Source organism: Pseudorasbora parva, chromosome 17 (assembly GCF_024679245.1).
Source record: "Pseudorasbora parva isolate DD20220531a chromosome 17, ASM2467924v1, whole genome shotgun sequence".
Taxonomy (NCBI): Eukaryota; Metazoa; Chordata; class Actinopteri; order Cypriniformes; family Gobionidae; genus Pseudorasbora; species Pseudorasbora parva.
Window position 1 is genome coordinate 21690024 of NC_090188.1, and position 26365 is coordinate 21716388.

Here is a 26365-nt window from a genome sequence, read left to right on the forward strand (position 1 = left end):
TAATGTGTGTCTGTGATATGCTTTTATATATATATATATATATATATATATATATATATATATATATTTAGAAAGGAACGTTAAAAAAAGCCAATGAATTACTACCATTGTATAATATTTAATCAATAAAAAAGTAACTGTAGTCTGATTATGAGTATTTTAAGCTTAATATAATCTAATTGCAAGTACTTGATTTTGGGAAAATGGTTACACAATAATGTAATCAGTTACTATCAGCACTGCCAGGTATTAAACCGGATTGTATCCAAAAAATAAAACCACAGCTGCCCAGCACCCTGTTCATTGGGAGTTCAGGCAATATTCATGGTCAGGCTGCTATAGCCAAATCTTTGATCAGACGTATCAGTGCCAAATGTTGGTCTCATTGGTGCCAACAGTGCAAATCTTGTGCTTTGAACAATGTGAAATATGTATTGTTCTCTGATGAGTCACTGTCTTTCCCACATTTGTGGGATTTATGGTGTGAATGCCCAGACTGTTGCTGCCCAGAGTAAAGCATGGGGTGAATCAGTGATGGTTGGGCTGCAATATCATGAGATTGTGCTGACGAGAGAACAATGTGCACCTAATGTTTTATTATAAAATTAAAATTGTACCCTGAAATGAGTGCTGTGTATCAATGCACCAGTGCAGTGCCCACAGAAAGACTTGGGGTGTTTTAGAGAAGCAAGTCAAAAAATGTTTTTCCTCCACCTGGTCCACGAGCATCACAGTGACCTGGTCACTGTTCTGGAAAAGGAATAGCTCAACAAAAAAACCTGGCCACTGTGAAGGACTTGTATCTGTCATTCCAAAAATGAAATTATTCTATTTTGGCCGCAAAAGGAGGCCCTGCAAACATAGGCCTAATAAGTTATTGTGGTCTGAATCCAGGTGCTTCAGTATCATTGTCCTACTCCTGTATGTCATCTGCATGAATTTGAGTCATTTTGATTTGATTATAAATTTGATTAGAGCTGGGTGAATGATCACCCAGCCTTATATTTGTGACAATTTTTGTTTATTTTTCTACTATACGAATATAATATATAGCATAACGTTATTTATAAAATCCAAACGTTATCTAACGTCTATAGATATCATTCTCCAATAATCTATGGGAAATGCACACTAATTTATATCTACCATTCCAATTCAACAATTTCACAGGTAATCTCAGTTGAATTCTGATTGGTGCCCAGCTGCAAGTAAGTCTCATCCCTACCAGAGTCTTTCCAAATGCGTCACACCAGAGGTGCTTTATCGTGCAATATTGTGTCAATTTACTAGTGAACTGGACAGTTGTAGTGAACTGTACAAAGATACGTCAAATAAATTATACATAAGGTACTCTAAACCTGCTGTTATTTTAGATGCTGCAGTTTAGAGTTGACCGACTGCAGCGCCGCATTCAGCACGTGCATGCATGCGGATTATGGGACGGATTTGACGTTGAAGAGATTATAGGACAGAAAAGAATTCCGTCCTGCCTGAATCACGACAGACCGCATCTGAACTCACCCGGACAGTCTTCATCCTGCGCGCAGCTCAAGGTGAATTTTTTTTTTTTTGTCATGACGTCGAGATAAGCTACGTGGACAGCGTCGAGCGAATGGAAACATATGGATGAGTAAAAGCTGTAACCAATCGATACATATTTACTACTGTTCGCTCATTATTACGTCGCATTAAATGTATTGGAAGTGATTTTGGCAGCGGCATTTTCATCGTTCAAATCAATTTGTCATTGAATGGGTTGAGATGAAGGACGAGCTCTATTTAAATGCCCTTTTTCATTCATCGCCGGTACTAGAGCATTTGATTTTAATAGCTTAATATGGTTATGGTTATCCACATAGCCTACACTTGCGGCATCGACGAGGATATTTTTAAAGTGACTTTTGAGTTTTACATGTAAAATAGGCCTAATATTAGCCTACTTTTGGAACATATTAAAATAAAAAAAAATACTACACCCCATAAGCGAGTCACCCCACAACCACAACTGGCCTGCTTAAATTCTAAACCATCTTTAATTGAAGGACCATGCTCATCGACTAGTTTTAAAGGAATAGTTCACCTTAAAATAAAATAAAAATTCCATCTCTCAACTTGTTCCAGACAAGTTTCTTTTTTTCCTGCTGAACACAAAAGAAAATATTTTGAAGAATGTCGGTAACCAAACAGAAATCCCCATTGACTTCCATATTATTATTTTTTCTTTCTGGAAGTCAATGGGTACCAACTGCCTGGTTACTGACATTCTTTAAAATATCTTCTTTCGTGCTCAGCGGGAAAAAAAACTCAGGTTTGGAACAAGTTAAGGAAGAGTAAATGATGGCAGAATTAAAGTTTTAGGGAGAAATATGCATTTAACCTGCCAAAAACACATTGTTGAACATCTTAACTATGGGCTTTTAGACCAGCACTAGATTGTTGGTATAGGTTTTTTCTTCCTTTTTTTCAGGGTCACTCAAAAACACTGTCTGACTTTAAAAATGTTTAAAGCATTCTGAGGAACTTCCAAGAACAAATGTGATTAAGTCTGCCATAATGCCTTTCTGTTTCCTATTTATGAAGGCTGCAACTTACAGACATGAGTCAGCTAAGGTCCCTGGCTGGTGCTCTAAGAAGCAGTAGCCAATGGATGAGAGGGCACGTGGGAACAGGGAGGCGAGTTTTTGACCCACGTCGTAACTGTTCCAGCGGTGCTCCCGAGCCTTCATTGGCAGCCTGCAGCTCTAGCTATGTCGTGGAGATGTACTACGCTTGGCTGGAGGATCACAAAAATGTTCATGAGGTGCAGTGAACATTTAATAAAGACACTCCAACTCTGTCCCAGTTCAGAAATCCAATGGGTGTTCTATTAATATAAGAGCACTACAATGCTATCATTATTTCGATATACTGGAGTACATTCCCAATATGTAAACCCCATACTCATTTTATACTCATTTACATCAGTGTTGTTTTAGTATCACTGTTTTAGTATCACTATAATACTAACATTATAGTTTTTGTAAATGTTTTACTCATATTATAATATTTTGTCTATCATTGGATTTTAAAGTTAGTTTTAATTTTAGTTCAAAAAAATGTTGTGTTGTTTTTATTAGTTTTTAAAAAAATATATGCATATATAAAAGCTACTTAAATGTCCTAATTTAACTAAGGCCTACTTATGGCTTACATACCTGCATGTGGTATTTAGCAGAATGTTCAAACTGCTTTTTACAATAAAAATGAATGGGAACTAGAGAAAGAAAGAAAAATCTTGGACATTTAGCTGAATATTTCCTTTTGAGTTCCACAGTCATATGGAATTAGAATGACAGAAACATCAGAAAACCCTTAAGATTTTTGTTTTGAACTAATAAATGAGAAGATTTAACCTTTTGAACTATGTTCTTGCTATATTTGCAACAGTCTTGGGATGCATACTTCCGTAAAGCCCAAGCCAGCAGTTCAGAAGAGTCTGGAGAGAAGCGTCTGTCTTCGCTGCTCCAGGGCAGAGGCCAGTCTCAGACACCTGCCATGTCACAGAAGGTGGTGGAGGATCATTTGGCAGTCCACACACTTATCAGAGCCTATCAGGTAAAGTGAGTAGCTCTGGTTTAAGGCACCATAACTATATAACTGTAAAGTCTTAAAAAATAATATTACTGTAAAATAGCTATAAAGCTATAACAATAATGACATATATCATTGATATCACTTTTTAGATGGCATGCACTTATAATAAACAGAATGTTATCATCCATTGATGTGGATGCTAATATAGTTATCATTATCTTCACAGTTCATCATTCTTGGTGTGAACAAGTCTTTAGACAGAGGATCAGAGACAGAAATGCTGAATTCCAGGGGATATTATTCACTTGAGAGAATCTAATACACCATAAATTATTTTTAAATTAATCCAATCATATTCACTAGAACTGGCACTGGACTGCAACAAATCAAAGACGCGCCTGTACATGCGTACATTTTTGAGTGTCCCTGTGTAGTTATGCAAATCACGTGATTAATTCAAACCTAATTAGACTATTTTTTTTCCCTTTTGAAAATGAAAATATCAAAGAGATTGCTTGAATCAAAACAGGTGGTAACTTTTTCTCTGCTTCCGCTAATTAATTAGATGAAGTATCGAAGGGATTTATTAAATTCTGTCTTTTGGCAAAGCCAGCATTTTCTTTCCATCTCCTGTTGCCAGCCTGTTGGGGTTGTATGTTTAACTTATTGTGCATCCATATGAGATTTGTCAGTCATGTGACATGCTGGTTCATATTTCTGTGGGTCAGATATCCCCTAGTTACTTCCTGGCTCAGTCTTGTTTCTGGTTCTTTCATGCTTTTCTTTGGGTATGGAGAGAGCAAATCACATTCATTTATTGCGTTTTACCCCCTTTAGGTACGTGGTCACCATGTAGCCAGGCTGGACCCTCTTGGCATCCTAACTGCCGACCTGGATTCCTTTGTTCCCTCAGATTTGATCACGTCAATTGACAAGCTTGGTAAGATTATATATATTTAGCATATTTCCAACTAATATTTAGCTTCACAATTCTTCCTTTCAGTGTCCTACTTAAAGAAATAAATGCTGACTTAGTTCCTTGCTTGAGGCTCATCCTTATGAGGCTATATTCTTTTTGTTGTTGTTATTTTCTGTATCCTTAGCCTCGCCCTCACCACCATTTAATACTGTAGCTGCTGAGTAATACATTTCTCTTAAAATAGAAACTCCTATTTATTGTTAAAAGAGGACTGCAGCACTGGTCAATATGAATCTGTATTTAAACTGTCATTAATGTAGTATAAATGTGAAATTATTTTAGAATTTGGTGCTTTCTATACTGAGAAACGACAGAAAATGTATTTTTGTCTCATTGGGATGAAAGACAACAATTCCCAGAATGCTTTGCTGCCCTACGAGGCCACTCCCAAAACCTACTGAACTCCCACAGCTACTGAATCACTGATCACTTTCCCACCGCGTTCATCTTCATAAAATCAGATTACACCGTGATGAAAAAGATCATTTGAATATACTCCAGGGTTTCTACTGATAGAAAGCCATATGCTGAAGTAACCCTTTAAATACCTGGTATTTTCCAGACTTGATGACATGACAATGTAATTTTATTTTGTAAAGTCAATTTATATACTATAGACAGTTGAAGACTGGAAACATGTCTTGCCTGATAAGTCTCGATTTCTGTTGAGACATTCAGATGGTAGAGTCAGAATTTGGTGTAAACAGAATGAGAACATGGATCCATCATCCCTTATTACCACTGTGCAGGCTGGTGGTGGTGTAATGGTGTGGGGGATGTTTTCTTGGAACATTTTAGGGCTCTTAGTGCCAATTGGGCATCATTTTAATGCCACGGCCTACCTAACCATTGTTTCTGACCATGTCCATCGCTTTATGACCACCATGTACCCATCCTCTGATGGCTACTTCCAGCAGGATAATGCACCATGTCACAAAGCTCAATTTTTTTCCAACTGGTTTCTTGATGAGTTAATTGTACTAAAATGGCCCCCACAGTTACTAGATCTCAACCCAATAGAGCTTCTTCTAATTAAGCTAACTGCCCCATTTTATGTATTTTAAACATGCATCAAAAACAGGAAATGATATAGAGAGGCAGACCCACATTACTGTGTGTCAAGATCAATAAATCTCTTAAAATATCATACCATAGCTTTTTATGACAAGGCAAGGCTGGCTCGGGTTGTAAAATGTGTGGTGGTGTGACTCCTCAAAAATGTGGTGCAGTTTATGATATTGAAAGACATGAAGTTATTATATATATATATATATATATATATATATATATATATATATATATATATATATATATATAAAACCACCATAAATGCAAAGAATTTATTTCTAAGAACAGATAAAACAAGTCTTACAGTATATGATATTGACCCACAGACATATCTACCAATATGTTCATCTTTTATTTTATCTACACATACTTTGAATTTTTATCTTTGTTGTTGTCTATTGTTAGCGCTACAGTTCAAGCCAGCTCAAGCTACCGGAGCTGTGTGTAATGTAATTGGTGGCTGACCTTGCCAACCTCAGCCACTGTGTTTATACAGTACGTCACTGTGGCAACAAAGCTGCACCCATCCGCTGCATACATCTCCTTTTTAATTATGAAAGGAAAATTAGATTGTTGGAGCCGACTGAAAAAACGCTTTCATTGCAAAGTGAGGACTTCCAGTTATTAGACCATTCATCAAATGACAAATTGTGAGCCCCATATCATTAAAATGTAAAATATAAACTATTAAATATGCTGAATGTATAGAATGTGTAAATTATCTGCCAATAAAACCAAATGCCATGCTGTTTCTGAGATGTTCTTGCATGTGTATCTTTTGGATCAGTCTTTTCATTTTAGCTCAGGGCTTCCGAGAACCATTGGAAGTTGCTTCCCCAACCTCATAATCAGAGCTGATAGCACTTCATGTTATATAAGGATCAAGATTATTGTAATGAAGTTTAGTAACACTGCCTGTACCAATGCTTGCGTTTTGGTTATTTGGTGACTCATAGTGCTCGATTAATGGAAAGAGGAGAGAGAGCGTAGATGTTTCTGCTTTTAGGCGCTGTAGTCTTGTAAGTGGTCAGCAAACAATTCCTCATTTGGCCATTACAGATTCCCCAGTCCCAGACAGCGACAGGGGCTGGAAGGGAGAGCTATGCCCCAGACTCAATCGCAAGCACAGGTTAATGTTATCTGAGATACAAGCCCATAAATCTTCCCCTTTGCTCCTGTCGGGTCCTATTGCCTTTAGTGTCGCCAGAGTAGAAGGATGTAGCACATGTTCTAACAACAGATCGAAAAAGAGAGAGTAATAGCCAGTGAGAAGACCTCTCAAAACATGCCTCTTTTACCTCACTACTCTCTCTATGTGTCGGTCAGGTCAGGTTTTGTCATAGTTTTTCTCTTTAGCCTTCGTGCAGCTAATGAGGGCGTGTATTGGACCAGAAGGCTCTTAATTTCGGTATGATGCATCTTTCCTCTTTATCTGTACTTTGACTTTAATTGCATTTGCACCTGTCTCCTCTTGTGTGTGTTCCTCTCTTGAGGAGACACAGTCTTACTGATAGACCCCAGTGTTATCTACAGGATGCATTTGCAAACTGCTATGACCGCCTGCATTACATGGTTTTCTTTCACCGTTTAGGGGTGTAACTAACCATGAAATTGGTAATGATGTTAGTTAGAATTGACATATCAGGGCTCCAAGGCTGCGACTGAAATTGTTGAAAATGTGTCAGAAAATAAAGATGTGCTAAGACATTAACTAATATAGAAAGCTTTGTGTGTGTCTTTATACGGTTTCGTTGTATATCATCTTAAAGTTGATTGTGAAGCAGCCGTTTTCCTCTGCATATTTAACATGAGTGAATAACGAATGTATGAATACAGTATATCCACACAAAACAAATGATTGCCAATATGTCTGAAAAACATAGTAGGTTTTCTAGGGCTAATTCACATAAACATTATACAATTATTATTTTTGACAATTATTTATAACCGCAATAGTGCAAAGAATCACATTTTAGTGAAAATTATGGTAATTCTCACTTTGTTCTTCACTAATTTCAGTTTTGATTAGAATACATCACATAATTTCTGGTGGTTGCATATGGTCTAGCCAAAAATATTAATAATTGCATCCGGAAATTTTGTATACAGACATGGACGGAACTCCGCAAAGCTCCTTTCTTTTGAAAATGAATGACTTCAGATATGTCTGTCTGAAAAAACTGAAAAGGCAGTTTTAGCGTGTGCCAGTGTTTTCTGCAAGCAGCAACGAACATAAGATGTGAGGTCTGATTTGTGAATAAATAAATGAAAGATTCATGAAACAGTCATGTGAGCAAGCTTTTTAAATCATTGAGTCATTTTTGAGCTCACAACTGACTGCTGCACTGAACTGCGAGTCATTCTTCAGTTATGTCCTATTCAATTCAAAACAAACAGGGAACCGGTGATGTACAGTCTAGAGCCTAAAGTATTGTTTGACTAGTTGGTAATATGACAAAATGCCATTAAAAATACATATTCACCACAGTGAATGAATAACAGTATTCTAAAATAAATATTTAGTTTCAAGATTAAATCGACTGTAAAGGAAACTGTGTTTGAGTAACTTGTTGGATGTGTAATCAACACGTCTTCACTGTAAATCATAATACTTGAGTTAAAAAGGAACATGGTGGGGGCCTTATTACATTTCATTACAGTGTATTTTTGTTGCCATTTTTGCTTTACCATGCTTCTCCTCTTTAATCTTTAGGGTCGTACGGCTTGGGAGAATCTGATCTCGATAAATCATTTCAGTTGCCACTAACCACATTTATTGGGGGAAATGAAAGCACACTCCCACTGAGAGAAATCATACACAGACTTGAGGTGGGTAGATGCTGGATAGATTACTGTGATATCACCCAGTATTTGAGAAGAAACACTCCTTCCTCATTTCTCATTAGCTGGTTTTGTGACTGGATTGATTCAGATATGACATTCACTAGCTATTCTGAAAGGATGTAATTTGGGTAAACATGACAAGCTCATCGCTTATATTATGATGATGTTTAATTATACTTCAAAAATGAATGCATTAATAAATGAAAGGGCAAACTGAATGTGCTTGGAATGTTCTAGACATCATACTGTGGACATACTGGAGTGGAATTCATGTTTATCAACAATATGGAGCAGTGCCAATGGATCCGACAGAAGTTTGAGACTCCAGGAATCATGACATTTTCTGACAGAGAGAAGAGGACCTTGCTGGCCAGGCTGGTTCGCTCAACACGGTGCATATCTTTAAAATAATATACTGTGTGTTTAGAGACTTATTTTCCCTGCTTAAACCATATTTTTGGAACCATATTTTTGTGACCCCACAATGTGATATAAACCTGAGATCGCCTACAATGTGGGGACCAGCCAGCGGTCTCCACAATGTAAATGGATTTATAAACATACTAAATTATGTTTTTTTTGAAAATGTAAAAATGCAGAATGTTTCCTGTGATGGGTAGGTTTAGGGGCAGGGGCAGTGTAGGGGGATAGAATGTACAGTTTGTACAGTGTAAAATCCATTACGCCTATGGAAAGTCCCCACAATTCACAAAAACGCAACGTGTGTGTGATATATATATATTAAAATGAATATATAATTGAATTGGAAGGGCATTTTATTTATTTTTAATTTAGCAAAGTAAAGCTTAGAATGAATGAATGTTCTATGGTAATGATTCAATGTTCTAGGTTTGAGGACTTTCTTGCTCGCAAATGGTCTTCAGAGAAACGATTTGGTTTGGAAGGCTGTGAGGTCCTCATCCCTGCCCTGAAGATGATCATCGACAAGTCCAGCGAAGCTGGTATAGAGAGTGTAATTATGGGAATGCCTCACAGGTACCTTGAAAACATGCTCCTTTCACTCTCACCCTGCTTTTATGAATCCACCCCAGCAATAATAACACAACCTCTGATTCACACAGGGGCCGACTGAACGTCCTGGCCAATGTAGTTCGCAAAGATTTGGATCAGATATTCTGTCAGTTTGATCCCAAACTTGAGGCTGCAGATGAGGTAATATGATGAAAGATGCTTTTGTCATATCGGATCTTGTCTTATTGTGCTTCTAATGTACATTCCACACTTTATTATACTGCAGGGTTCAGGAGATGTGAAATATCATTTGGGTATGTACCATGAGCGGATCAACAGGGAAACGGATAAGAATATCACATTGTCTCTGATGGCTAACCCCTCTCACCTAGAGGCGGTAGATCCTGTCGTTCAGGGCAAGGCTAAGGCAGAGCAGTTCTACAGAGGAGACACTGAAGGAAGGAGGGTTGTACTTTTATCTTCAGATTCACATATTCCGCTTTTTCATGCTGGATAATGGCATGTAAGGTGAATACAAAAACATCATTTTGAAGCCATCAATTCCTTTCTTTGCAGGTGATGTCCATTCTCATGCATGGTGATGCTGCATTTGCAGGTCAGGGAGTCGTATATGAAACCTTCCATCTCAGCGAACTGCCTTCATATACAACTCATGGCACCATCCATCTTGTGGTCAATAATCAGGTTAACATCAAACATCAGATTTTCCTATTATAATCGATTTGAGGAGTAGCCTTCTGTAAAACCTTAACCCCTGACCTTTTAATATGTCATAGATTGATGAGTGTTATCTGATGTTGCCAGATTGGATTCACCACGGATCCTCGAATGGCACGGTCCTCTCCCTACCCAACGGATGTGGCTCGTGTGGTCAACGCACCCATCTTCCATGTCAACGCTGATGACCCAGAGGCTGTGATGTATGTGTGTAAGGTCGCTGTTGAATGGAGAAACACTTTCAACAAAGATGTAGTGATTGACCTGGTAAATATTGTGAAGACACACATTACATATCATTAAAGGTGTCATGAACTGGCTTTTTTTATTTTATATACTGTCATTTGAGGTCAACTAATGACGTTTGTGTGGTTTTTGCATTAAAAAACATCATAACTAATAAGTAATAGGCTATTTTCTACACTGGTTTTGAGGCTCTCTCCTGAACGCTGGGTTTTGATGGGCGTGCAGCACTGGAGACTTGGATGTAAACGCCCACTGCTAAGATTGGATGAGATTAGCATATTTAATGAGCTTCAGCTCCCCTGTTAGTTCAGTTCAGATGATTGTTTTGAAAGCGACCACCGGAATGATTCTCTTGAATTCTCTTTCACAGGGCTCGTAAACTTCTTTATCAAACAAGCACAATGATTTATTTCTCATCCAACCGCAATTGATTGAAATATTATTTTTGTATTGCTTGGCCCGCACGATCGGTGGATATAAGCGTGAACTGTGCACACACACACAATCACTATTTGAGATTTACTGGCCTGCCGACGGGCTTACGTTTTGGTAACCCGTCTGGAAAACCCATAGCCCTGGGACTACTAATTAAATATAAAAAAAGATGTTTTACTAACATAAGTGTGTTGCACCATTCCTGTCAGAGCCAATATAGAAGGAACAGCATTGTGTCTGCAAATCCAGTGCGACCTGAGACTTGTTTACAAATGACTCTGCAGTGAAATGAAGTGAACACATGTACATGTCTTCCCCACGTGAGCTGGAACTTCATTAAAAATAAATGAAGTATCACACATTCCTAAAATTATGATCCGAAGGAAGCTTATGCAGCGAACGTGTTCTTCCACAACCAGGAAAAGCGCAATATCTTGCTTTTTCTGGTTTAGATTCACATTCTTTTCTGTTACACTTAGGGGTTTCAACCAGGGGATCCTGACGTTAATGCAGGGGGTCATGGACAGATATTTACAAAATATAATTTAAAAACATCAGAATATGCCAGGGAAAGCTTTTGCCATTGTGCTGCATTTAACATTTTAACAGTGGTGTTTTTTGGGGTGAATCAGTTAGTGTTTTTGAACAATTTGGTTAAGTGAATGAAACAATGACTCATTCATAACAAAACATTACTGAATGAATCATTTGAGTTAATGATTCCATGACAGTCTCATATTGTAACCATGTAACCTACAGAAACAGTTACTGAAATATCCTCACTACTAAAGACCAGTTCACAATAAGAATGGACTGCAACAATAACTTTAAAGTTAAGTAATAGTAAAGATTTTATTGGCTGTCAGCCAATAATTAATCGATAATATAATTCATCAGGTATTTTATCTATATTCTCTTATAGCTAAAGTGATTTTTAAAACTTTATGGTTAAAGTTATTTTTCTTTGTGTGAATGGCCCTTAAAGGGTTAGTTCACTCAAAATTAAAATTCTGTCAATAATTACTTACCCTAATGCCGTTTGACCCCCGTAAGACAAATGAAGATATTTTTGTTGAAATGGCTCAGAAAGGCCTTCATTGACACCAATGTAATTTCCTGTCTCAAGACCAATAAAAGGACATAGGAAGACGTCGTTACAAAGCCCATCTCACTACAGTGTTTCTACAATCATTTTAATGAAGCGACGAGAATAGTTTTTGTGCGCAAAAAAATAAATATGTAACAACTTATAGTAGTGATGGGCCGATTTCAAAACAAAAATTGTGATATCAGCAGTTTGACACGCGATCCGAATCATGAATCATGAGTCTTACGGGTGTCGAACGACATTAGGGTAAGTACCGAAATTTCATTTTTGGGTGAACTACCTAGAAATTGTTTGGAGAATGATACTGAATTTGTATCTTATCAAATGTAAATTGACATTGGTGATGTTTTTTATAGGTGTGTTATCGGCGGTTTGGACATAATGAGATGGATGAGCCCATGTTCACTCAACCCCTCATGTACAAACAGATCCGCAAACAGGAACATGTGCTGAAGAAGTATGCCGACAAGCTCATCTCTGAGGGAGTTGTAACACTTCAAGAGTTTGAGGTTTGTGTCTCGATCTCATTATTGTGCCATTATGTAATGTGAAAATGTCCACCTGCTGTTGTTCCTCCCACAGGTCACCCTAATTGACCTTTTTAACTCATCTAAAGCATCTTTTCCACAGCTGTTGTTTTCCTGGCCTATTAGGAGTGATGGGTTTCCTGTGCCGTTTGTATATTGTTTCCTGACAAGTGATTGCGGCTGTGTTCAGATGGCACAGCCAATGTCTTTTCGCTCTGGCTATGACACGTTTCATACTTCACCCGATGACCCAGGCTCTCATTCCCTGGGCTCAAAGCTAGCCACCCCTCCCCTCCCAACCACCCTCAGATTTGTGTCGCCGTAGAAACCACAATCGTCGGACCAAACCATCCCTCCAGTGCGGAGAGCTGACACCTTGTCTCGCCCGGCGACAGCTCGTTTTATTTACAACTGCATCCCTGTCACTCTTCACTCGCTGACATAGCTCTGGGGATTTCACTTAGAGAATAAATTGTGACTGGAATCTTGCTGTTTTCTCTACGCCGTAGCACATAGGTGCCATGAATCATTAATTAATAATTTGTCACAAATGTGTCATGTGTCTGGGTTTTTGATGAATATAGTGAATGGCGGGTTAGTGCTGTACCGTGAATTGTTTTCAGGAGGAGGTTGCTAAATATGACAAGATCTGTGAGGAGGCATATACCAGCTCTAAAGATGAGAAGATCCTGCACATCCGCCACTGGCTTGACTCTCCATGGCCAGGTACATTTTGAGGACTTAATAGATACAAAATGTGGATTTATTTTACAGTGTTTCTCAACCATTTTGTCTCCAAGGCCCTCCATTGTGCTCAACAATATTCACAAGCTCCTTAGTCATAGTTTGAAACTTGTTTTTGCAAATTAAAGTAATAACTAAAATAATTGAATTTCAGAAGTTTTAGGAGCTGAATGTTCTTCAGCTTTCCAATGAATTTCCAGTCATTCGTAAAGCATTGGGTAAGCATTAAGGATAACGATTTTTTTTTTAATTCACAATTTCTACTCAACAAAATATTTTAGAATTTTTTTCTTTATATAAATGCCCATAGCATTAAAATAAGACATTATATTTGGTTTTAGTTGATTTCAATGCTTCTTTTGTCTTATTGTAAATCATTTTAAGTCATCTTGAAAGTTTGTGAAAGCCCCCTAATAATGGGCCCCAGTCCCCCGGAGCCACGGATTCGGACCCTATTGGTGGTTATATGTGCTCTGTTTTGTGTTTAAGACTTCTTCAAACCAGATGGAGAGCCAAAGAGCATGAGCTGCCCTTCCACTGGACTAAGCGAAGAGGTTCTCGGGCACATTGGTGCGGTAGCCAGTTCAGTCCCTCTAAAGGACTTTGCCATTCATAGTGGTGAGTTTCAGGTATTTAGATGGGTACACATTTAATTCAGAAGTATGTTTGTGGCAGTGTTGAATTCCCAATTTCCATCCCCAAAAATACAAGTATGATTTCTTAAACTGGGTTTTAGCCCAGAGGGTAAAAATCAATAGTCCAGTTACTGAAAGGTTGTAGGTTCAATCCATGGAAGAGATTGATCCCTGAACTATCACCATTATACCCTTGAGTAGGGGAATGGATAGGGGATGGGTCCCTTCAGTCTTCAAAAATTCACAATAAAAGCATAGTCCATACAACTATTAGGTTATATTTTGATATATTTGAATATTTTGATGGGATATAATAGCTGAGAAATTAAAATAACATTGTAGTTTTTTGCAGTTATATATATTGAAGTTTGTAATTACTTGTTTGTAAGTTTTGGAATACAAGAGGAAAGTCAAACAGGTTTCAAAAAGACATGATGCTTTAAAGAATTTTCCCTTTTGCTTGAACTATCACTTTAATTACTGCTGTGGAGTCCCAGAGGCTGTTATCAGCAGTTTATCAGCTAGATTATATTTTACTGTATGTACTGCTAAGCTTCAACCACTAAGGACAAAACACTGGAAACTGACATCAATGCATTGCAGGATGATGGTGGTAATGGTGTGGAACAGATGATCCTTACACTTCTGATATTCTTCTCACGGGTCATAATTTTCTTTCTCTGAGCAGTGGACACATGGGAGCTATAGTGGATTGATGGAGTTGCACTAAGGGACCATTGCACTTAAAGAGCCGACTCCAATCTGGCAGCCTTAAATTCTGCTAAATCACCCTAACTACCATAGCCCTCCCGCTAAACTCTGCTTATTGCCTGCCTCTAAGCACAACTACCTCCGAGCATCAAACCAACCAACTGGCAAACTTATTTCTAAAACATAATTATGCTTTATTCCAGTGGGATATTGTGTATGAAAAGCAAGACTACTCTTATGGGTTTGCTCCACATAAGCATGAACTGTGGAGGAATATAAACACATATTGCATAGACATATCGCAAATATTGTAACCTTGATCCTGAAAAGATAACGGCAATACCTACGTTTTTACTAAAATCTAGCTTCTAACAAAAAATCTGGCAAAAATCTAGCAAAGTCATAAATTTGAGATTGATATTTCAGCTAATTTTATTCTGAGACAGTTGGGATTGGTATCCAAATACCATAATAGTTGGTGCAATAACATTTTTTTTTTTTTATATATATATATATTTTATTGGACTCTTATTTTGTGATTGGTCTGAGATGTATAACATATTTTCCCCCAAAAAAGAAGAACTAAAACTAAAACATTACCAGTATTTGCCATATATATTAATTATTTTCCTTTTTAATATGAATTAACATAAAAATGTTCTATTTTTTTTTTAAATGCTTGCAAGTTAAACTTGTATACTTTTAGGCTTTTTTCTTCTGCGATCATTTTAAAAAAAGTAACCTGTAAAAGTGACCCTAACACCCTAACACTTTTGAAAGCTGCATTCGCCAAGCTCGTAACAGATGTTCACTCTGTTTATATATTTTCTTCTGAACTTTTCTCTTGGACAGACAAACATCCTATTGACTTCAAACAGGACCAACATTAAAGTCTAGGAAATTGAATTTATTTTCAATGTATCACACATTAAAAGGTACAAGTTTATAACTTTCTATGCGTTCTGTATCTATGTTAATTCAGGCTTGTCGCGTATCCTTCGAGGCCGAGCAGATATGGTTGCAAAACGTACGGTGGACTGGGCCCTGGCAGAGTACATGGCCTTTGGCTCTTTGCTGAAGGATGGTATTCACGTGAGACTTAGTGGACAAGATGTAGAAAGAGGAACATTTAGGTAAAACAATCAATCTATTTCTTTTGGAAACTACTGTGGCTGCTCCCTTTTGTTCTCTTTTATGATTTATGGAGGACACACAAATGGAAGTTCAGCACATGCAGTTTTGGGGGACCATACGTTGTTGTCATATACTTTTTAAACAGTGTCATTTCAAGTATCTGGGGTCCGTTCTTCGTACATCCTTAACTTACGTTACATTAACTTACATTAACTTTGTACGTCCAACTCAGTTAGCTGTATTTGATTGTTGACGATTTGGTATGATTTTGTATTGTTTGGTTGTTTGACACTCACTTTTACAACAGTTCCTTATACCGAACCTGGGGCAATAATAATATTAAATAATAATATCAAAATTCATTTAAAAAATGTATATAGATCTATGGGGGTGACAGATATTATGGAAGTGGCTTGATGCAGTGCATGAGATGCAGATAACTTGATCTTGACCCGTAAGAAACTTTTGTAGATAGATTTTTAGTATATTAATGCTGTCACATAATAACTCTGCTTGAAAGGTTAAATTAAATGAATTGCTAATTACAAATAAAAATAAAAATGTAACCCCTATACAAATAATAGAAATCATTAATGTAAATGATTGGGAATCATGTACAAAAACACACACACACACACACACACACACACACACACACACACACACACACACACACACACACACACAAAACATTTAATTCACTCTATTATAACTTTTATGTAATTTTGGTTGCTTGGCTGTTTCCTTATAGAGGTCCAGTGGTGTCTTTTTTAATTATATGATGTCACTACATTGCCAGCCAATCGCTGCATTGCTGATCGTGGTTTCGAGTATCGGTGCATCTTCCCTCTTCAGGGACCTCAAGAACGCACAGTATTCTCAGACAACTTAATCCAGATATTTATATCCAATACACTCATTTGTTTAATGAACCAAATTAGCCAGAGTTCAGTTATCACAATTAGAAAGTCTGGCATCTGTCAAATCATCTCAGATGTATTAAGCGAGGTACAAAGAACGGACGCCTGGTCGCTTTGTAGTCTTTAACTGACTAGATTTCTAAAAATAACCAAGTATATATTTTATGCCTTATGGCTCCATTAAAAATAAAATGTGAACACATTGACAAATGACGTCAGCTTGTCGCACACAGATAGAGTCCTCTGGGAGTGGCAGAGAGACACCCACATGGTGCCGTCACGGTACTGCTTCTGAAGGAAACCCAATTTATGTCACCCCACAGCAGTACAGACACATACTCCCACGTCTGTTAGTTTCTCTCTTGTGCAAGAAATTTTGGCAACCGGTATACATCAATGAAACTCTGAGACATCATCGCAGCTGAATTTATCACACCACAGACAGTATTATTTACTGATTCACTTTATAGTTTTTGACACAATTTTCTCTCAATGGGCTCCAATGGACAGTTTTATGCTTTGCTTAGAGCATAATGAAGGAAAAATGTGAGTGAAAAGACGTCAGCAAAGGAGCTTCTGTGTGTTATGAGCCTTTTTATCAAAGTAGATTGTCTGCTGGTGCATATATTCTTTTTTTCTCATGCAAAGGCTCTGGGAGTGAACATATTGGTGTGCTCCAGTCTGCTGGTTCTGCTTGTTACTCAGGGAGTTAATGGCTATGAGTAATTGATTCAGTCTACTGTGTTTGGGAATGCACTGAGTACTGTGCTCTGGTCCCTTGATTGATGAAACCAACACACAGCTGATGCACTGTTTACTCCCCAGATTCTCTGTTTTTCCAGAGCTAACCCTCAGGGACAAGAGCCACTTTTGATTTACATTTGTGATTAAATGAGCAGAGCAGACAGACCCCAATTAGCTTGAACACATTCCTTGTGGTTACATTCTCCATTTCACAAGATTATCTAAGAAAGGGGCTCATGTATGTCAAATGTGAATTACCAGTGGGAAATACGTGGTTAGTACTAAATGTTATATAATGTCTATATACTCATTGTAAGTCGTGATGGCCTGTGCAGGACATCATTACTGTGATATTTAAAGGACTTTAAAGATTGTCTAATCGCACTGGGTCTGATGGCTGGTTTAAACATTGGATCAGAGTAAGACAGCAAAACGTATTAAATCTCCCGTCTCAAATCCTCTGCCGTCCATGATCTCTCAAACTGATAGGACATAAAGTTAGAGTGCCTCTGTTCTGAGGTGCCTCTGCTCTCACAGTTTAAGAAATATTCCTTAAAATGGTATTCCTTATACTTCTTCCAGATTTCACAGAATCTGGGTTTTCTTTTCTTTTACATACAATATATGCACACTACCATTAAAAAGTTTGGGATCATTAAGATTTTTTACAAATGTTTTTGAAAGAAGTATCTTATACTCAAGGCTGAATTTGGTACAAAATTCAGTAATGTTAAAACATGTTTTACCATTTAAAATAACTGTTTTCCATTATTTTAAAATGTGATTTATTCCTGTAATTTTTCAGCAGCCATTAATCCAGTTTTCAGTGTCACATGGTCCTTCAGAAATCATTCTTATAAGCTGAATTGTATTTTTTTTTTACTGTTATCTTTTTTTTTTTGTACTGTTTTTTTCAGGATTCTTTAATAAATATAAAGTAGAACGATTTGAAATAGAAATGTTTTGTAAAAATGTCAAATCTCTACCTTTACTTTTGATCAATTTAATGCATCCTTGCTGAATAAAAGGATTGTCTTACGAAAAAAATATATAAATAAATAAAAATATTACTGACCCCAAACTGAGATTACATTAATTTGATCCAAAGTGACTGTATGTAAGTCATTTTCTGTATATTTTATAAATATACAAAAAAAAAAAAAACCTGAATCAAGCAATAGTAATAATTTTTTAACCCTGATTACTGATTCTTGAATTTGTGACCTCATCTTTGCAGTCACCGTCACCATGTCTTACATGACCAGGAAGTCGATAAGCGCTTCTGCGTTCCGATGAACCACCTGTGGCAAGACCAGGCTCTCTACACGGTGTGCAACAGCTCCCTGTCTGAATATGGGGTTTTGGGTAAGAACCACCTGTGGTTAATTTGCATCTGGTTATCATCAGACTGCACAGAAATTTAAATCATCCAAGTTTCTGATACCTTTAAAATGACCCTCAGAGCAAATTTTCACCGACACATCCCCTTGCAAAAAACATACTCGGAATACTGTGGACATAAAAAAAAGGATTCTGACACATGTTATTCTGATTAGGTTTTGAGCTTGGTTTTGCAATGGCTAGTCCTAATGCCCTGGTGTGCTGGGAGGCTCAGTTTGGCGACTTCCACAACACAGCCCAGTGTATCATTGAGCAGTTCATCACTGCAGGCCAGGCCAAGTGGGTCCGACACAATGGCATTGTTTTACTGTTGCCACATGGGATGGAGGGCATGGTGAGTCTGCTGATGGCATACCCTTGTATATTATTTAAGTGGCATAATGTTAGATTGAACATTTTGCATGGGTATCTTTTTTTCCCCCCGATTGTCCACTTTAGACATTCTACTACCTATATTTAACTTTGCAACTACATGTCATCCACCAGTCATTACTGTCTGTTTAATATCTGTTAACACTTTATTGTGATGCTCCCCTAACAGACTGACTAATAGTAACTTTGCATCTACATGCTAACTTACAGTATTCTACTAACCCCCTAAACCTAACCTAGCCATCTACTGACGAGACACAATCATTCGAATATACTCCAGGGTTTCTACTGATAGAAAGCCATATGCTAATCGCTGAAGTAACCCTTTAATAAATATCATGTAGTATTTACCTTGTTTCGTATTTCTGGTTTTGTCCTTTTAGACCATATCAAAGCAAATGCTATTTTTAGAGTCATTTATGTAGATCATAGCAGTCTTATTGACCACTGAATCTAATTTCCTGCAGGGCTAAAACACAGGGTAACATTTTGTTTAATCCTTCTCTTCACTCAAAAGCAGAATAGCTGTACTAGAATCAATAATGATGACTCAAGTTTGGTCTGAGCCAATAAATGAGGCTATAAATCTTTAGCTTAGTGTGGCGTTTGATAGACCTACACTCATTAGCGCTGGTGTGTTTGCACTAATGAACAGGGCCCGGAGCACTCGTCAGCACGACCTGAGCGCTTCCTGCAGATGAGCAAGGATGACCCTGATCGCTATCCGGTAAGTGGCCCTTCCGGTCATGCCTCATGCTGATGACCACAGGTCCCGGATTTCCAATTGGTTTGATGCTTAATATAGTTCTTGTTAATTTTTTAGTCTTAGCAGAATGTCAGTTCCAGTGGCAGGGCATTATAGGTAAAGACGTGAATGGTACTAATTATAACCCTGATCAGTATTTACAAGAAATAATCAACAGGGCTATTGACTAAACCAGCCAAAAGTAAAATCAATTTATGATTGTCCTTTTTTCAGAGGAAGTAATTTGCAAATTAATCAGTAAAATGAATGGGTGATACTATCTTTGTGCAAATATTGTATTCTCTCTCTCTCTCTCTCTCTCTCTCTCTCTCTCTCTCTCTCTCTCTCTCTCTCTCTCTCTCTCTCTCTCTCTCTCTCTCTCTCTCTCTCTCTCTCTCTCTCTCTCTATATATATATATATATATATATATATATATATTATTTTTATTTATTTTTTGTTAAAGGTGCCCTAGAATGAAAAATTGAATTAACCTTGCCATGGTGAAAAAATAAGAGTTCAGTACATGGACATCACATACTGTGAGTCTCAAACATCATTGCCTCCTACTTCTTATGTAAATCTCGTGAATTCAAAACACCACGGGAAAAAAGTGCTTCTCAACATAAACCCAACAGTGACGCAAGCATTGGGGATCATTAACATGTACATTTGCATCTGTGGAGGATCAGAATTTATTTAAATTATTTCCTTTTTTACCAACGTTGTGATAATAAAACCGCGAGTACATGTGCTTTGTCAGGCGGAAATGGGAGCGAATCATCAGGTAAACAAGCTGCTTGCATGGACACACTTCATGTTCCAGGCTGTGCAGGAGACTTTTCTACCCTTCCCACAGATAAAAAATGTCAACAGTCATGGTTGATGTTTATAATCCGATACACAACAATTTAATTCAAGATCGTTCGTTTGTTCGGCCCATTTCAAGCAAGCTTCGCTCAGCGTCTTAAACTGAAGAAAGTGGCAATTACAACTGTATTCCTGCAAGCAGTCAGTAGCGATTTTATCCACTTATTGACTGTTTAAACAATTTCCGATTAAATTGAAAGTTTCTTAGAGAAAGACGGCATTGTCTAGATAACACAAGATGCTAGTATAGTAACAATAGAAAACACCAAGTACCATACAAAACTAAATAGTGTGTCTAATGACAAAGGGTAATATTATTTTGTATTACAAAATATAACCGTAGATACGTTGCTTACAGATCGTTTACTCTATCCTTCTAGCAAACGTCACCTTTTCCACCATAAGTTAAAACGATAGTCATTTGACAAGGCTATTCATTGTGTAAAAATATGAGTTATATTTATATTTTTGAGAACTGAAGTATGGTGTTTTCTATGATGTTTTTGCCTATTTGTATTTCAGATTACACTACATCACAGTCACTGCGTAACTTTAGCCTACATTGTGACTAGCGTTATATAAACATGCAATATCAGTGACGAAAAAAGACAAGTCTAAAATGTAGGCAGAACATCTCAAATAGAAATTGATAAAATGCAGCTTACTTGTTTATTGGGTGTTTTCAGAGAGAGCTTGGGTGCATATGGTTGCCAGATTGGACATGTTTAGTTAAACACCGGATAGCATACAGGGTTTTTTTTTTTTCAAAGAAAAGCTCTGTTTGGGGGATTTAAATTACTGAAATCTGGCAACCGCACGAATGCGAGCTCATTCTTGCACACGGATTATCTGAAAACACCAATAAACAAGTAAGCTGCATTTTATCAATCTCCATTTGAGATGTTTTGCTTAAAGTGTCATTTAGTTGGCCGGTGGTCTGTCAGGACGGTCAGGACTTACGAGCCGCTTTATTCAGAGCCATAGAGACAGATCTTCCTTTATGGCTCTGGTTTTACTGAACTGCTGTGAGCTGTGAGCTGCTGATATAAGCCAATCAGAGCAGAGCTCAATATTAATATTCATGGCTCTTCCAAATAAGGCAAAAACAGAGCATTACATGCTAGGGACAATATATAGGGTTGTAAATGGAACTGGAAAACTGTATCTGGACAATTTTTGCCCTTAAATAAGCCACATACCCTCTATGTAGATATCAGAGAACAATTTAACATATTGTTTCAACTCATTCTAGGGCACCTTTAAATGTTTTAAAAGAGTGGATATGTACTGAAATATCACAGGATTATGTTTTGCTGTGACACATTATGGAATTTGTTTTGAAATGATATTAATAGATCATTTTAATGAGCTGTGTTTTATTTACTTAATTTAAGGAATTCACTGGAGACTTTGAGGTCCAGCAGCTCTATGACTGTAATTGGATCGTGGTCAATTGTTCAACACCTGCCAGCTACTTCCATGTGCTTAGAAGGCAAATCTTATTACCATTCAGGAAGCCAGTAAGACCAACCTTTTTCCTTTCTATGTCAGTATTAGCATATACAATATCATTTATCAGTGCATATTGTGGATTCATTGTTCGGTCTATATATGCAGTGGGTACGGAAAGTATTCAGACCCCCTTCAATTTTTCACTTTTTGTTATATTGCAGCTATTTGCTAAAAAAAAAATCTTGTTTGTGTAAACACAGCACCCCATATTGACAGAAAAACACAGAATTTTTTACATTTCAGCAGAATTGTTTTGTAACCTGGGCTAGATCTGTACCTTGTCATAATTTTGTCTCTGAGCTCTTTAGGCAGTTATTTTGACCTCATGATTCTCATTTGCTCTGGCATGCACTGTGAGCTGTAAGGTCTTATATAGACAGGTGTGTGGCTTTCCTAATCAAGTCCAATCAGTATAATCAAACACAGCTGGACTCAAATGAAGGTGTAGAACCAGATCAAGGATGATCAGAAGAAATGGACAGCACCTGATTTAAATATATGATTGTCACAGCACAGGGTCTGAATACTTAGGACCATGTAATATTTCAGTATTTCTTTTTAAATAAATCTGCAAAAATGTCAACAATTCTGTGTTATTCTGTCAATATGGGGTGCTGTGTTTACATTCATGATAATTTTTTTTACTTAAATGATTTGTAGCAATTTAACTGGGCAATCTATCTATCTATCTATCTATCTATCTATCTATCTATCTATCTATCTATCTATCTATCTATCTATCTATCTATCTATCTATCTATCTATCTATCTATCTATCTATCTATCTATCTATCTATCTATCTATATATATATATATATATATATATATATATATATATATATATATATATATATATATATATAGTGGGTATGGAAAGTACCCCCTTAAATTTTTCACTCTATATATTAGAGCGGTGTGATTCTAGTTAAATTAAGAATCCCGATTTTGGTTGTTGTTGTTTCAAACAGAGATCATGATTCTCCCACAATTCAGAACAGACTAAATAAAACATGTGATTTACTAGAAGTTCTGACAAAATGTTAATTGCTGCAATCTATTTGAAATGTCTAATTAATTTAAATGAATTATTTTAAAAAGCAGTTTGAATGAATGATTCAGTGACTCGCTCATAAATACTTCAATTGTTTCGTCACCACTTGGTGTAATTATATAATCAATACAATCATTATTTGAAGTGCCAATTTACTTAAAAAAAAGTGATTTCCTCTTTTTTGATTGCTTCTATAGACATCAGTGTTTATATCCCAACTGTACTGCTGTGATCATATGAATAAATGTAAAAAAAATAATGAAACTCTGGTTGAAAAGATGTTTGTGACATCTGTTGCACAACTACAGTATAGTGTACGATAAAGCTCTGGCTCAGCAGCTGCATGAACACAGATTTAAATGTTCTGGTGGGATTTTTTCAAAGGTTTAATAGAAACAGGCGAATCGTTGCCATTTAGGAATGAGACTGCATGGGTGTTTGAATCAAGATCGCAATCTTTTACAGATTAATCGCATCGCTCTAACATAGAGGCTATGACACATTAGAATGCTCATTTGGTATTATAGATTTAAACGAGATATAATTTTAATGTCTGTGATGGACTTTATGCACCCAAAAATGACATTTCTGTCACCCTCAAGTTGTTCAAGTTTATTTATTATGTTGAACATAAAAGAAGATATTTTGAAGAATGACCATTACCAAACAGTTGATGGACCTATTTCACTTCCACTGTAATTTTTTCCTACTATGGAAGTCAATGGGGGCCGTCAACTGTTTGGTTACTGACATACTTCAAAATCTTTTATGTTCAGCAGAAGAAAGAAATTTATACAGGTTTGGAACAATTTGAGTGTGAGTAAATTATGACAGAAAATTCATTTTTGGGTGAACTATCCCTTTAAGCCTTAACTTTAATGTGAAAGTGTAACGTACGCCCCAATCCTCTTTTTCTTCTGTACCACTGCAATTGTTTAAAGTAATTCCCTGTTGTGGAGAAATGCAGAGGTTTGTGGAGCATGAGAAAATCTCTTCCTGAGTAAATTAAACTGTGAGCGTCTGGGGATGATATTGTTTGTTTTGTATGAAAGTGCTCTTAATTTACTGTTTTGCTTGATTTCACAGCTGTGTTGATTTGCTATTTTTGTTTTCCCCTGCCTAGACTGAAGTTTCAAAAGTTCCTCTATGCAATGAATCAAATACAGTTTGTCTTTATTTTAATTACCACATTGTCCTATTTTTTTATTCAGCTGATCATTTTCACACCAAAGTCTTTACTGAGGCTACCAGAGGCCCGTTCCAGTTTTGATGAGATGATCACAGGTACAAAAATCTGGTACATAAACATTGTAGCAAGCTCTTTGAGCTCTGCCCAGCTTTTAGCGATAACATGTGGCTGTATCTAATTAATCTATATTGCAGGGACAAAATTCTTAAGGATAATTCCAGATGATAGTCCTGCATCGAAAACCCCAGAAAAAGTAAAAAGGGTCATCTTCTGCACTGGAAAAGTGTACTATGAGCTGGCAAAAGAGAGAAAACAGCTTCAGTTGGAGGAGGATGTTGCAATTGTCAGATTGGAGCAGGTTGCCATTATAGTTTCTTTTATAATTTTTAAGCATAATGGCACTGCAAAAATTACTTTATTCACAATCAAATACATTCTTTCCTCTTAGATATCACCATTCCCTTTTGACCTCATCAAGGCTGAGGTTGAGAAATATAGCAACGCTGAACTCATATGGTGCCAAGAGGAGCACAAGAACATGGGGTACTATGACTACGTAAGGCCACGTTTCCTCACAGTGCACCATAAAAATCCAATATGGTGAGTCTCTTTTTAAGCTAAATGTTTGGTGTAGCCTAAAACTTAAACGCACCAAATTAAAAAAATATTTACACACACTTTTAGGTATGTTGGCCGTGACCCTGCTGCAGCCCCTGCCACAGGAAACAAATTCACTCATCTGACTGAGCTGAAGAGGTTCTTGGACACTGCGTTTAACCTTGAGGCATTCAAGGGCAGGAATTTTTGATGCTGTTGTGTCAGTTGTGGAAATAAGCCTTTAAAATTAAATATAACTATCAATGCGCAATGTATTAGATAAGGTGATTTCCATGTTGCCAAAGTGTGTCAAATTATTTAATTACATTGGCAAATAGAGCACAAGACAGGAAATATAATTTTGTGTACTTATTCCATAGCAGATTTAGCCGTAGATTTGTACCAGAAATCATTTATCTGTCTTAAGTAATCTGTATTCTTATTCTTTCTTTTTTTTGGCTTTCATAACTGTCACACTTGGCTTCATCCTGAGACATCAGACAGATGGCATGTAGACAAGTAACAATATTCTCTGTGGCAGTGGCGATATTCTCTGTAGCTTCCACAAAATATGCTTCCTTTTTAGATTTTCTGGTTCTTGTGGAGTTTAAGACTTGTGGGAATGAGGACATTTATAACGTCAACATGTCTGTGACAACTTTGAAATGCTATACACACTGGGAAACAAATTTAAGGTGGTAACAAAATGATTTAAACTACCAATCTGATAAGCACACGCATTATCTTCCTGTGTAATCTTACTCTCAGCAAACTGCATTTTGTAGTGGAATTCATCTATACTAAATATTGTACATGGTCATATACTAAATATTATTCTGGCTGCTTAAACATTTAAATCTTTACCAGTCAAGCTAGACTAAACAGCTGTAAACTGGACTTTACTTGAATCTGTGCTGTGGTAATTGACGTAATAGAGACTTGCGAAAGTGAATTTAATGCAAATGTTTCATTTGTAAAAATGTGGTTTTAGTAATATTATAGACACTGGACATTTGCTTATGGGGGAAAAATCATACATTTAATTTGCTGTAATAGATTGTGATGAATGATCGCTTCACAGCAATAATGCAATAAACTGTGTGTCACTAACAAACGATGGATGTTTGCTTATTTTTTATCATTAATCATATGTGTGCACATACATAAGAGGTCTCTCCACAGGCTGTGCCTTCTTAACATACAGCATGACACATTAGACTCATAACATGCATTAAAAAAAGCTAATATCTA

At 36.9% G+C, this 26365-nt stretch overlaps 1 protein-coding gene across 3 annotated transcripts; it reads left to right on the forward strand.

Moving 5' to 3' along the window:
- Positions 1-1221: 1221 nt before the first annotated feature.
- ogdhl (oxoglutarate dehydrogenase L) lies at positions 1222-26228 on the forward strand. 3 transcript variants are annotated; one of them, XM_067421511.1, is made up of 24 exons: positions 1769-1806; positions 2581-2800; positions 3427-3594; positions 4411-4513; positions 8334-8449; positions 8702-8856; positions 9314-9460; positions 9547-9637; positions 9723-9750; positions 9829-9902; positions 10013-10141; positions 10262-10441; positions 12320-12472; positions 13114-13216; positions 13724-13852; positions 15563-15713; positions 18616-18743; positions 18935-19113; positions 19807-19878; positions 22159-22284; positions 24540-24612; positions 24712-24875; positions 24966-25117; positions 25202-26228. In XM_067421511.1, the coding sequence occupies exons 1-24, from the start codon at positions 1784-1786 to the stop codon at positions 25323-25325; spliced, it is 2988 nt and encodes a 995-aa protein (XP_067277612.1). In that variant the 5' UTR covers positions 1769-1783; the 3' UTR covers positions 25326-26228. The 3 variants fall into 3 exon arrangements, with proteins under 3 accessions (XP_067277611.1, XP_067277612.1, XP_067277610.1); XM_067421510.1 differs by lacking the exon at positions 1769-1806 and adding an exon at positions 1222-1553 and having other exon boundaries at positions 9723-9902; XM_067421509.1 differs by having other exon boundaries at positions 9723-9902.
- The last annotated feature ends 137 nt before the right edge of the window (positions 26229-26365 follow it).

Coding starts and splice junctions, on each gene's coding strand:
- ogdhl (XM_067421509.1), top strand. CDS start 1,784: ATGCCCTTTTTCATTCATCGCCG. Junction 8,450..8,701: donor AAATCATACACAGACTTGAG/GTGGGTAGATGC, acceptor GGAATGTTCTAG/ACATCATACTGTGGACATAC. Junction 13,217..13,723: donor GCTTGACTCTCCATGGCCAG/GTACATTTTGAG, acceptor TTTGTGTTTAAG/ACTTCTTCAAACCAGATGGA.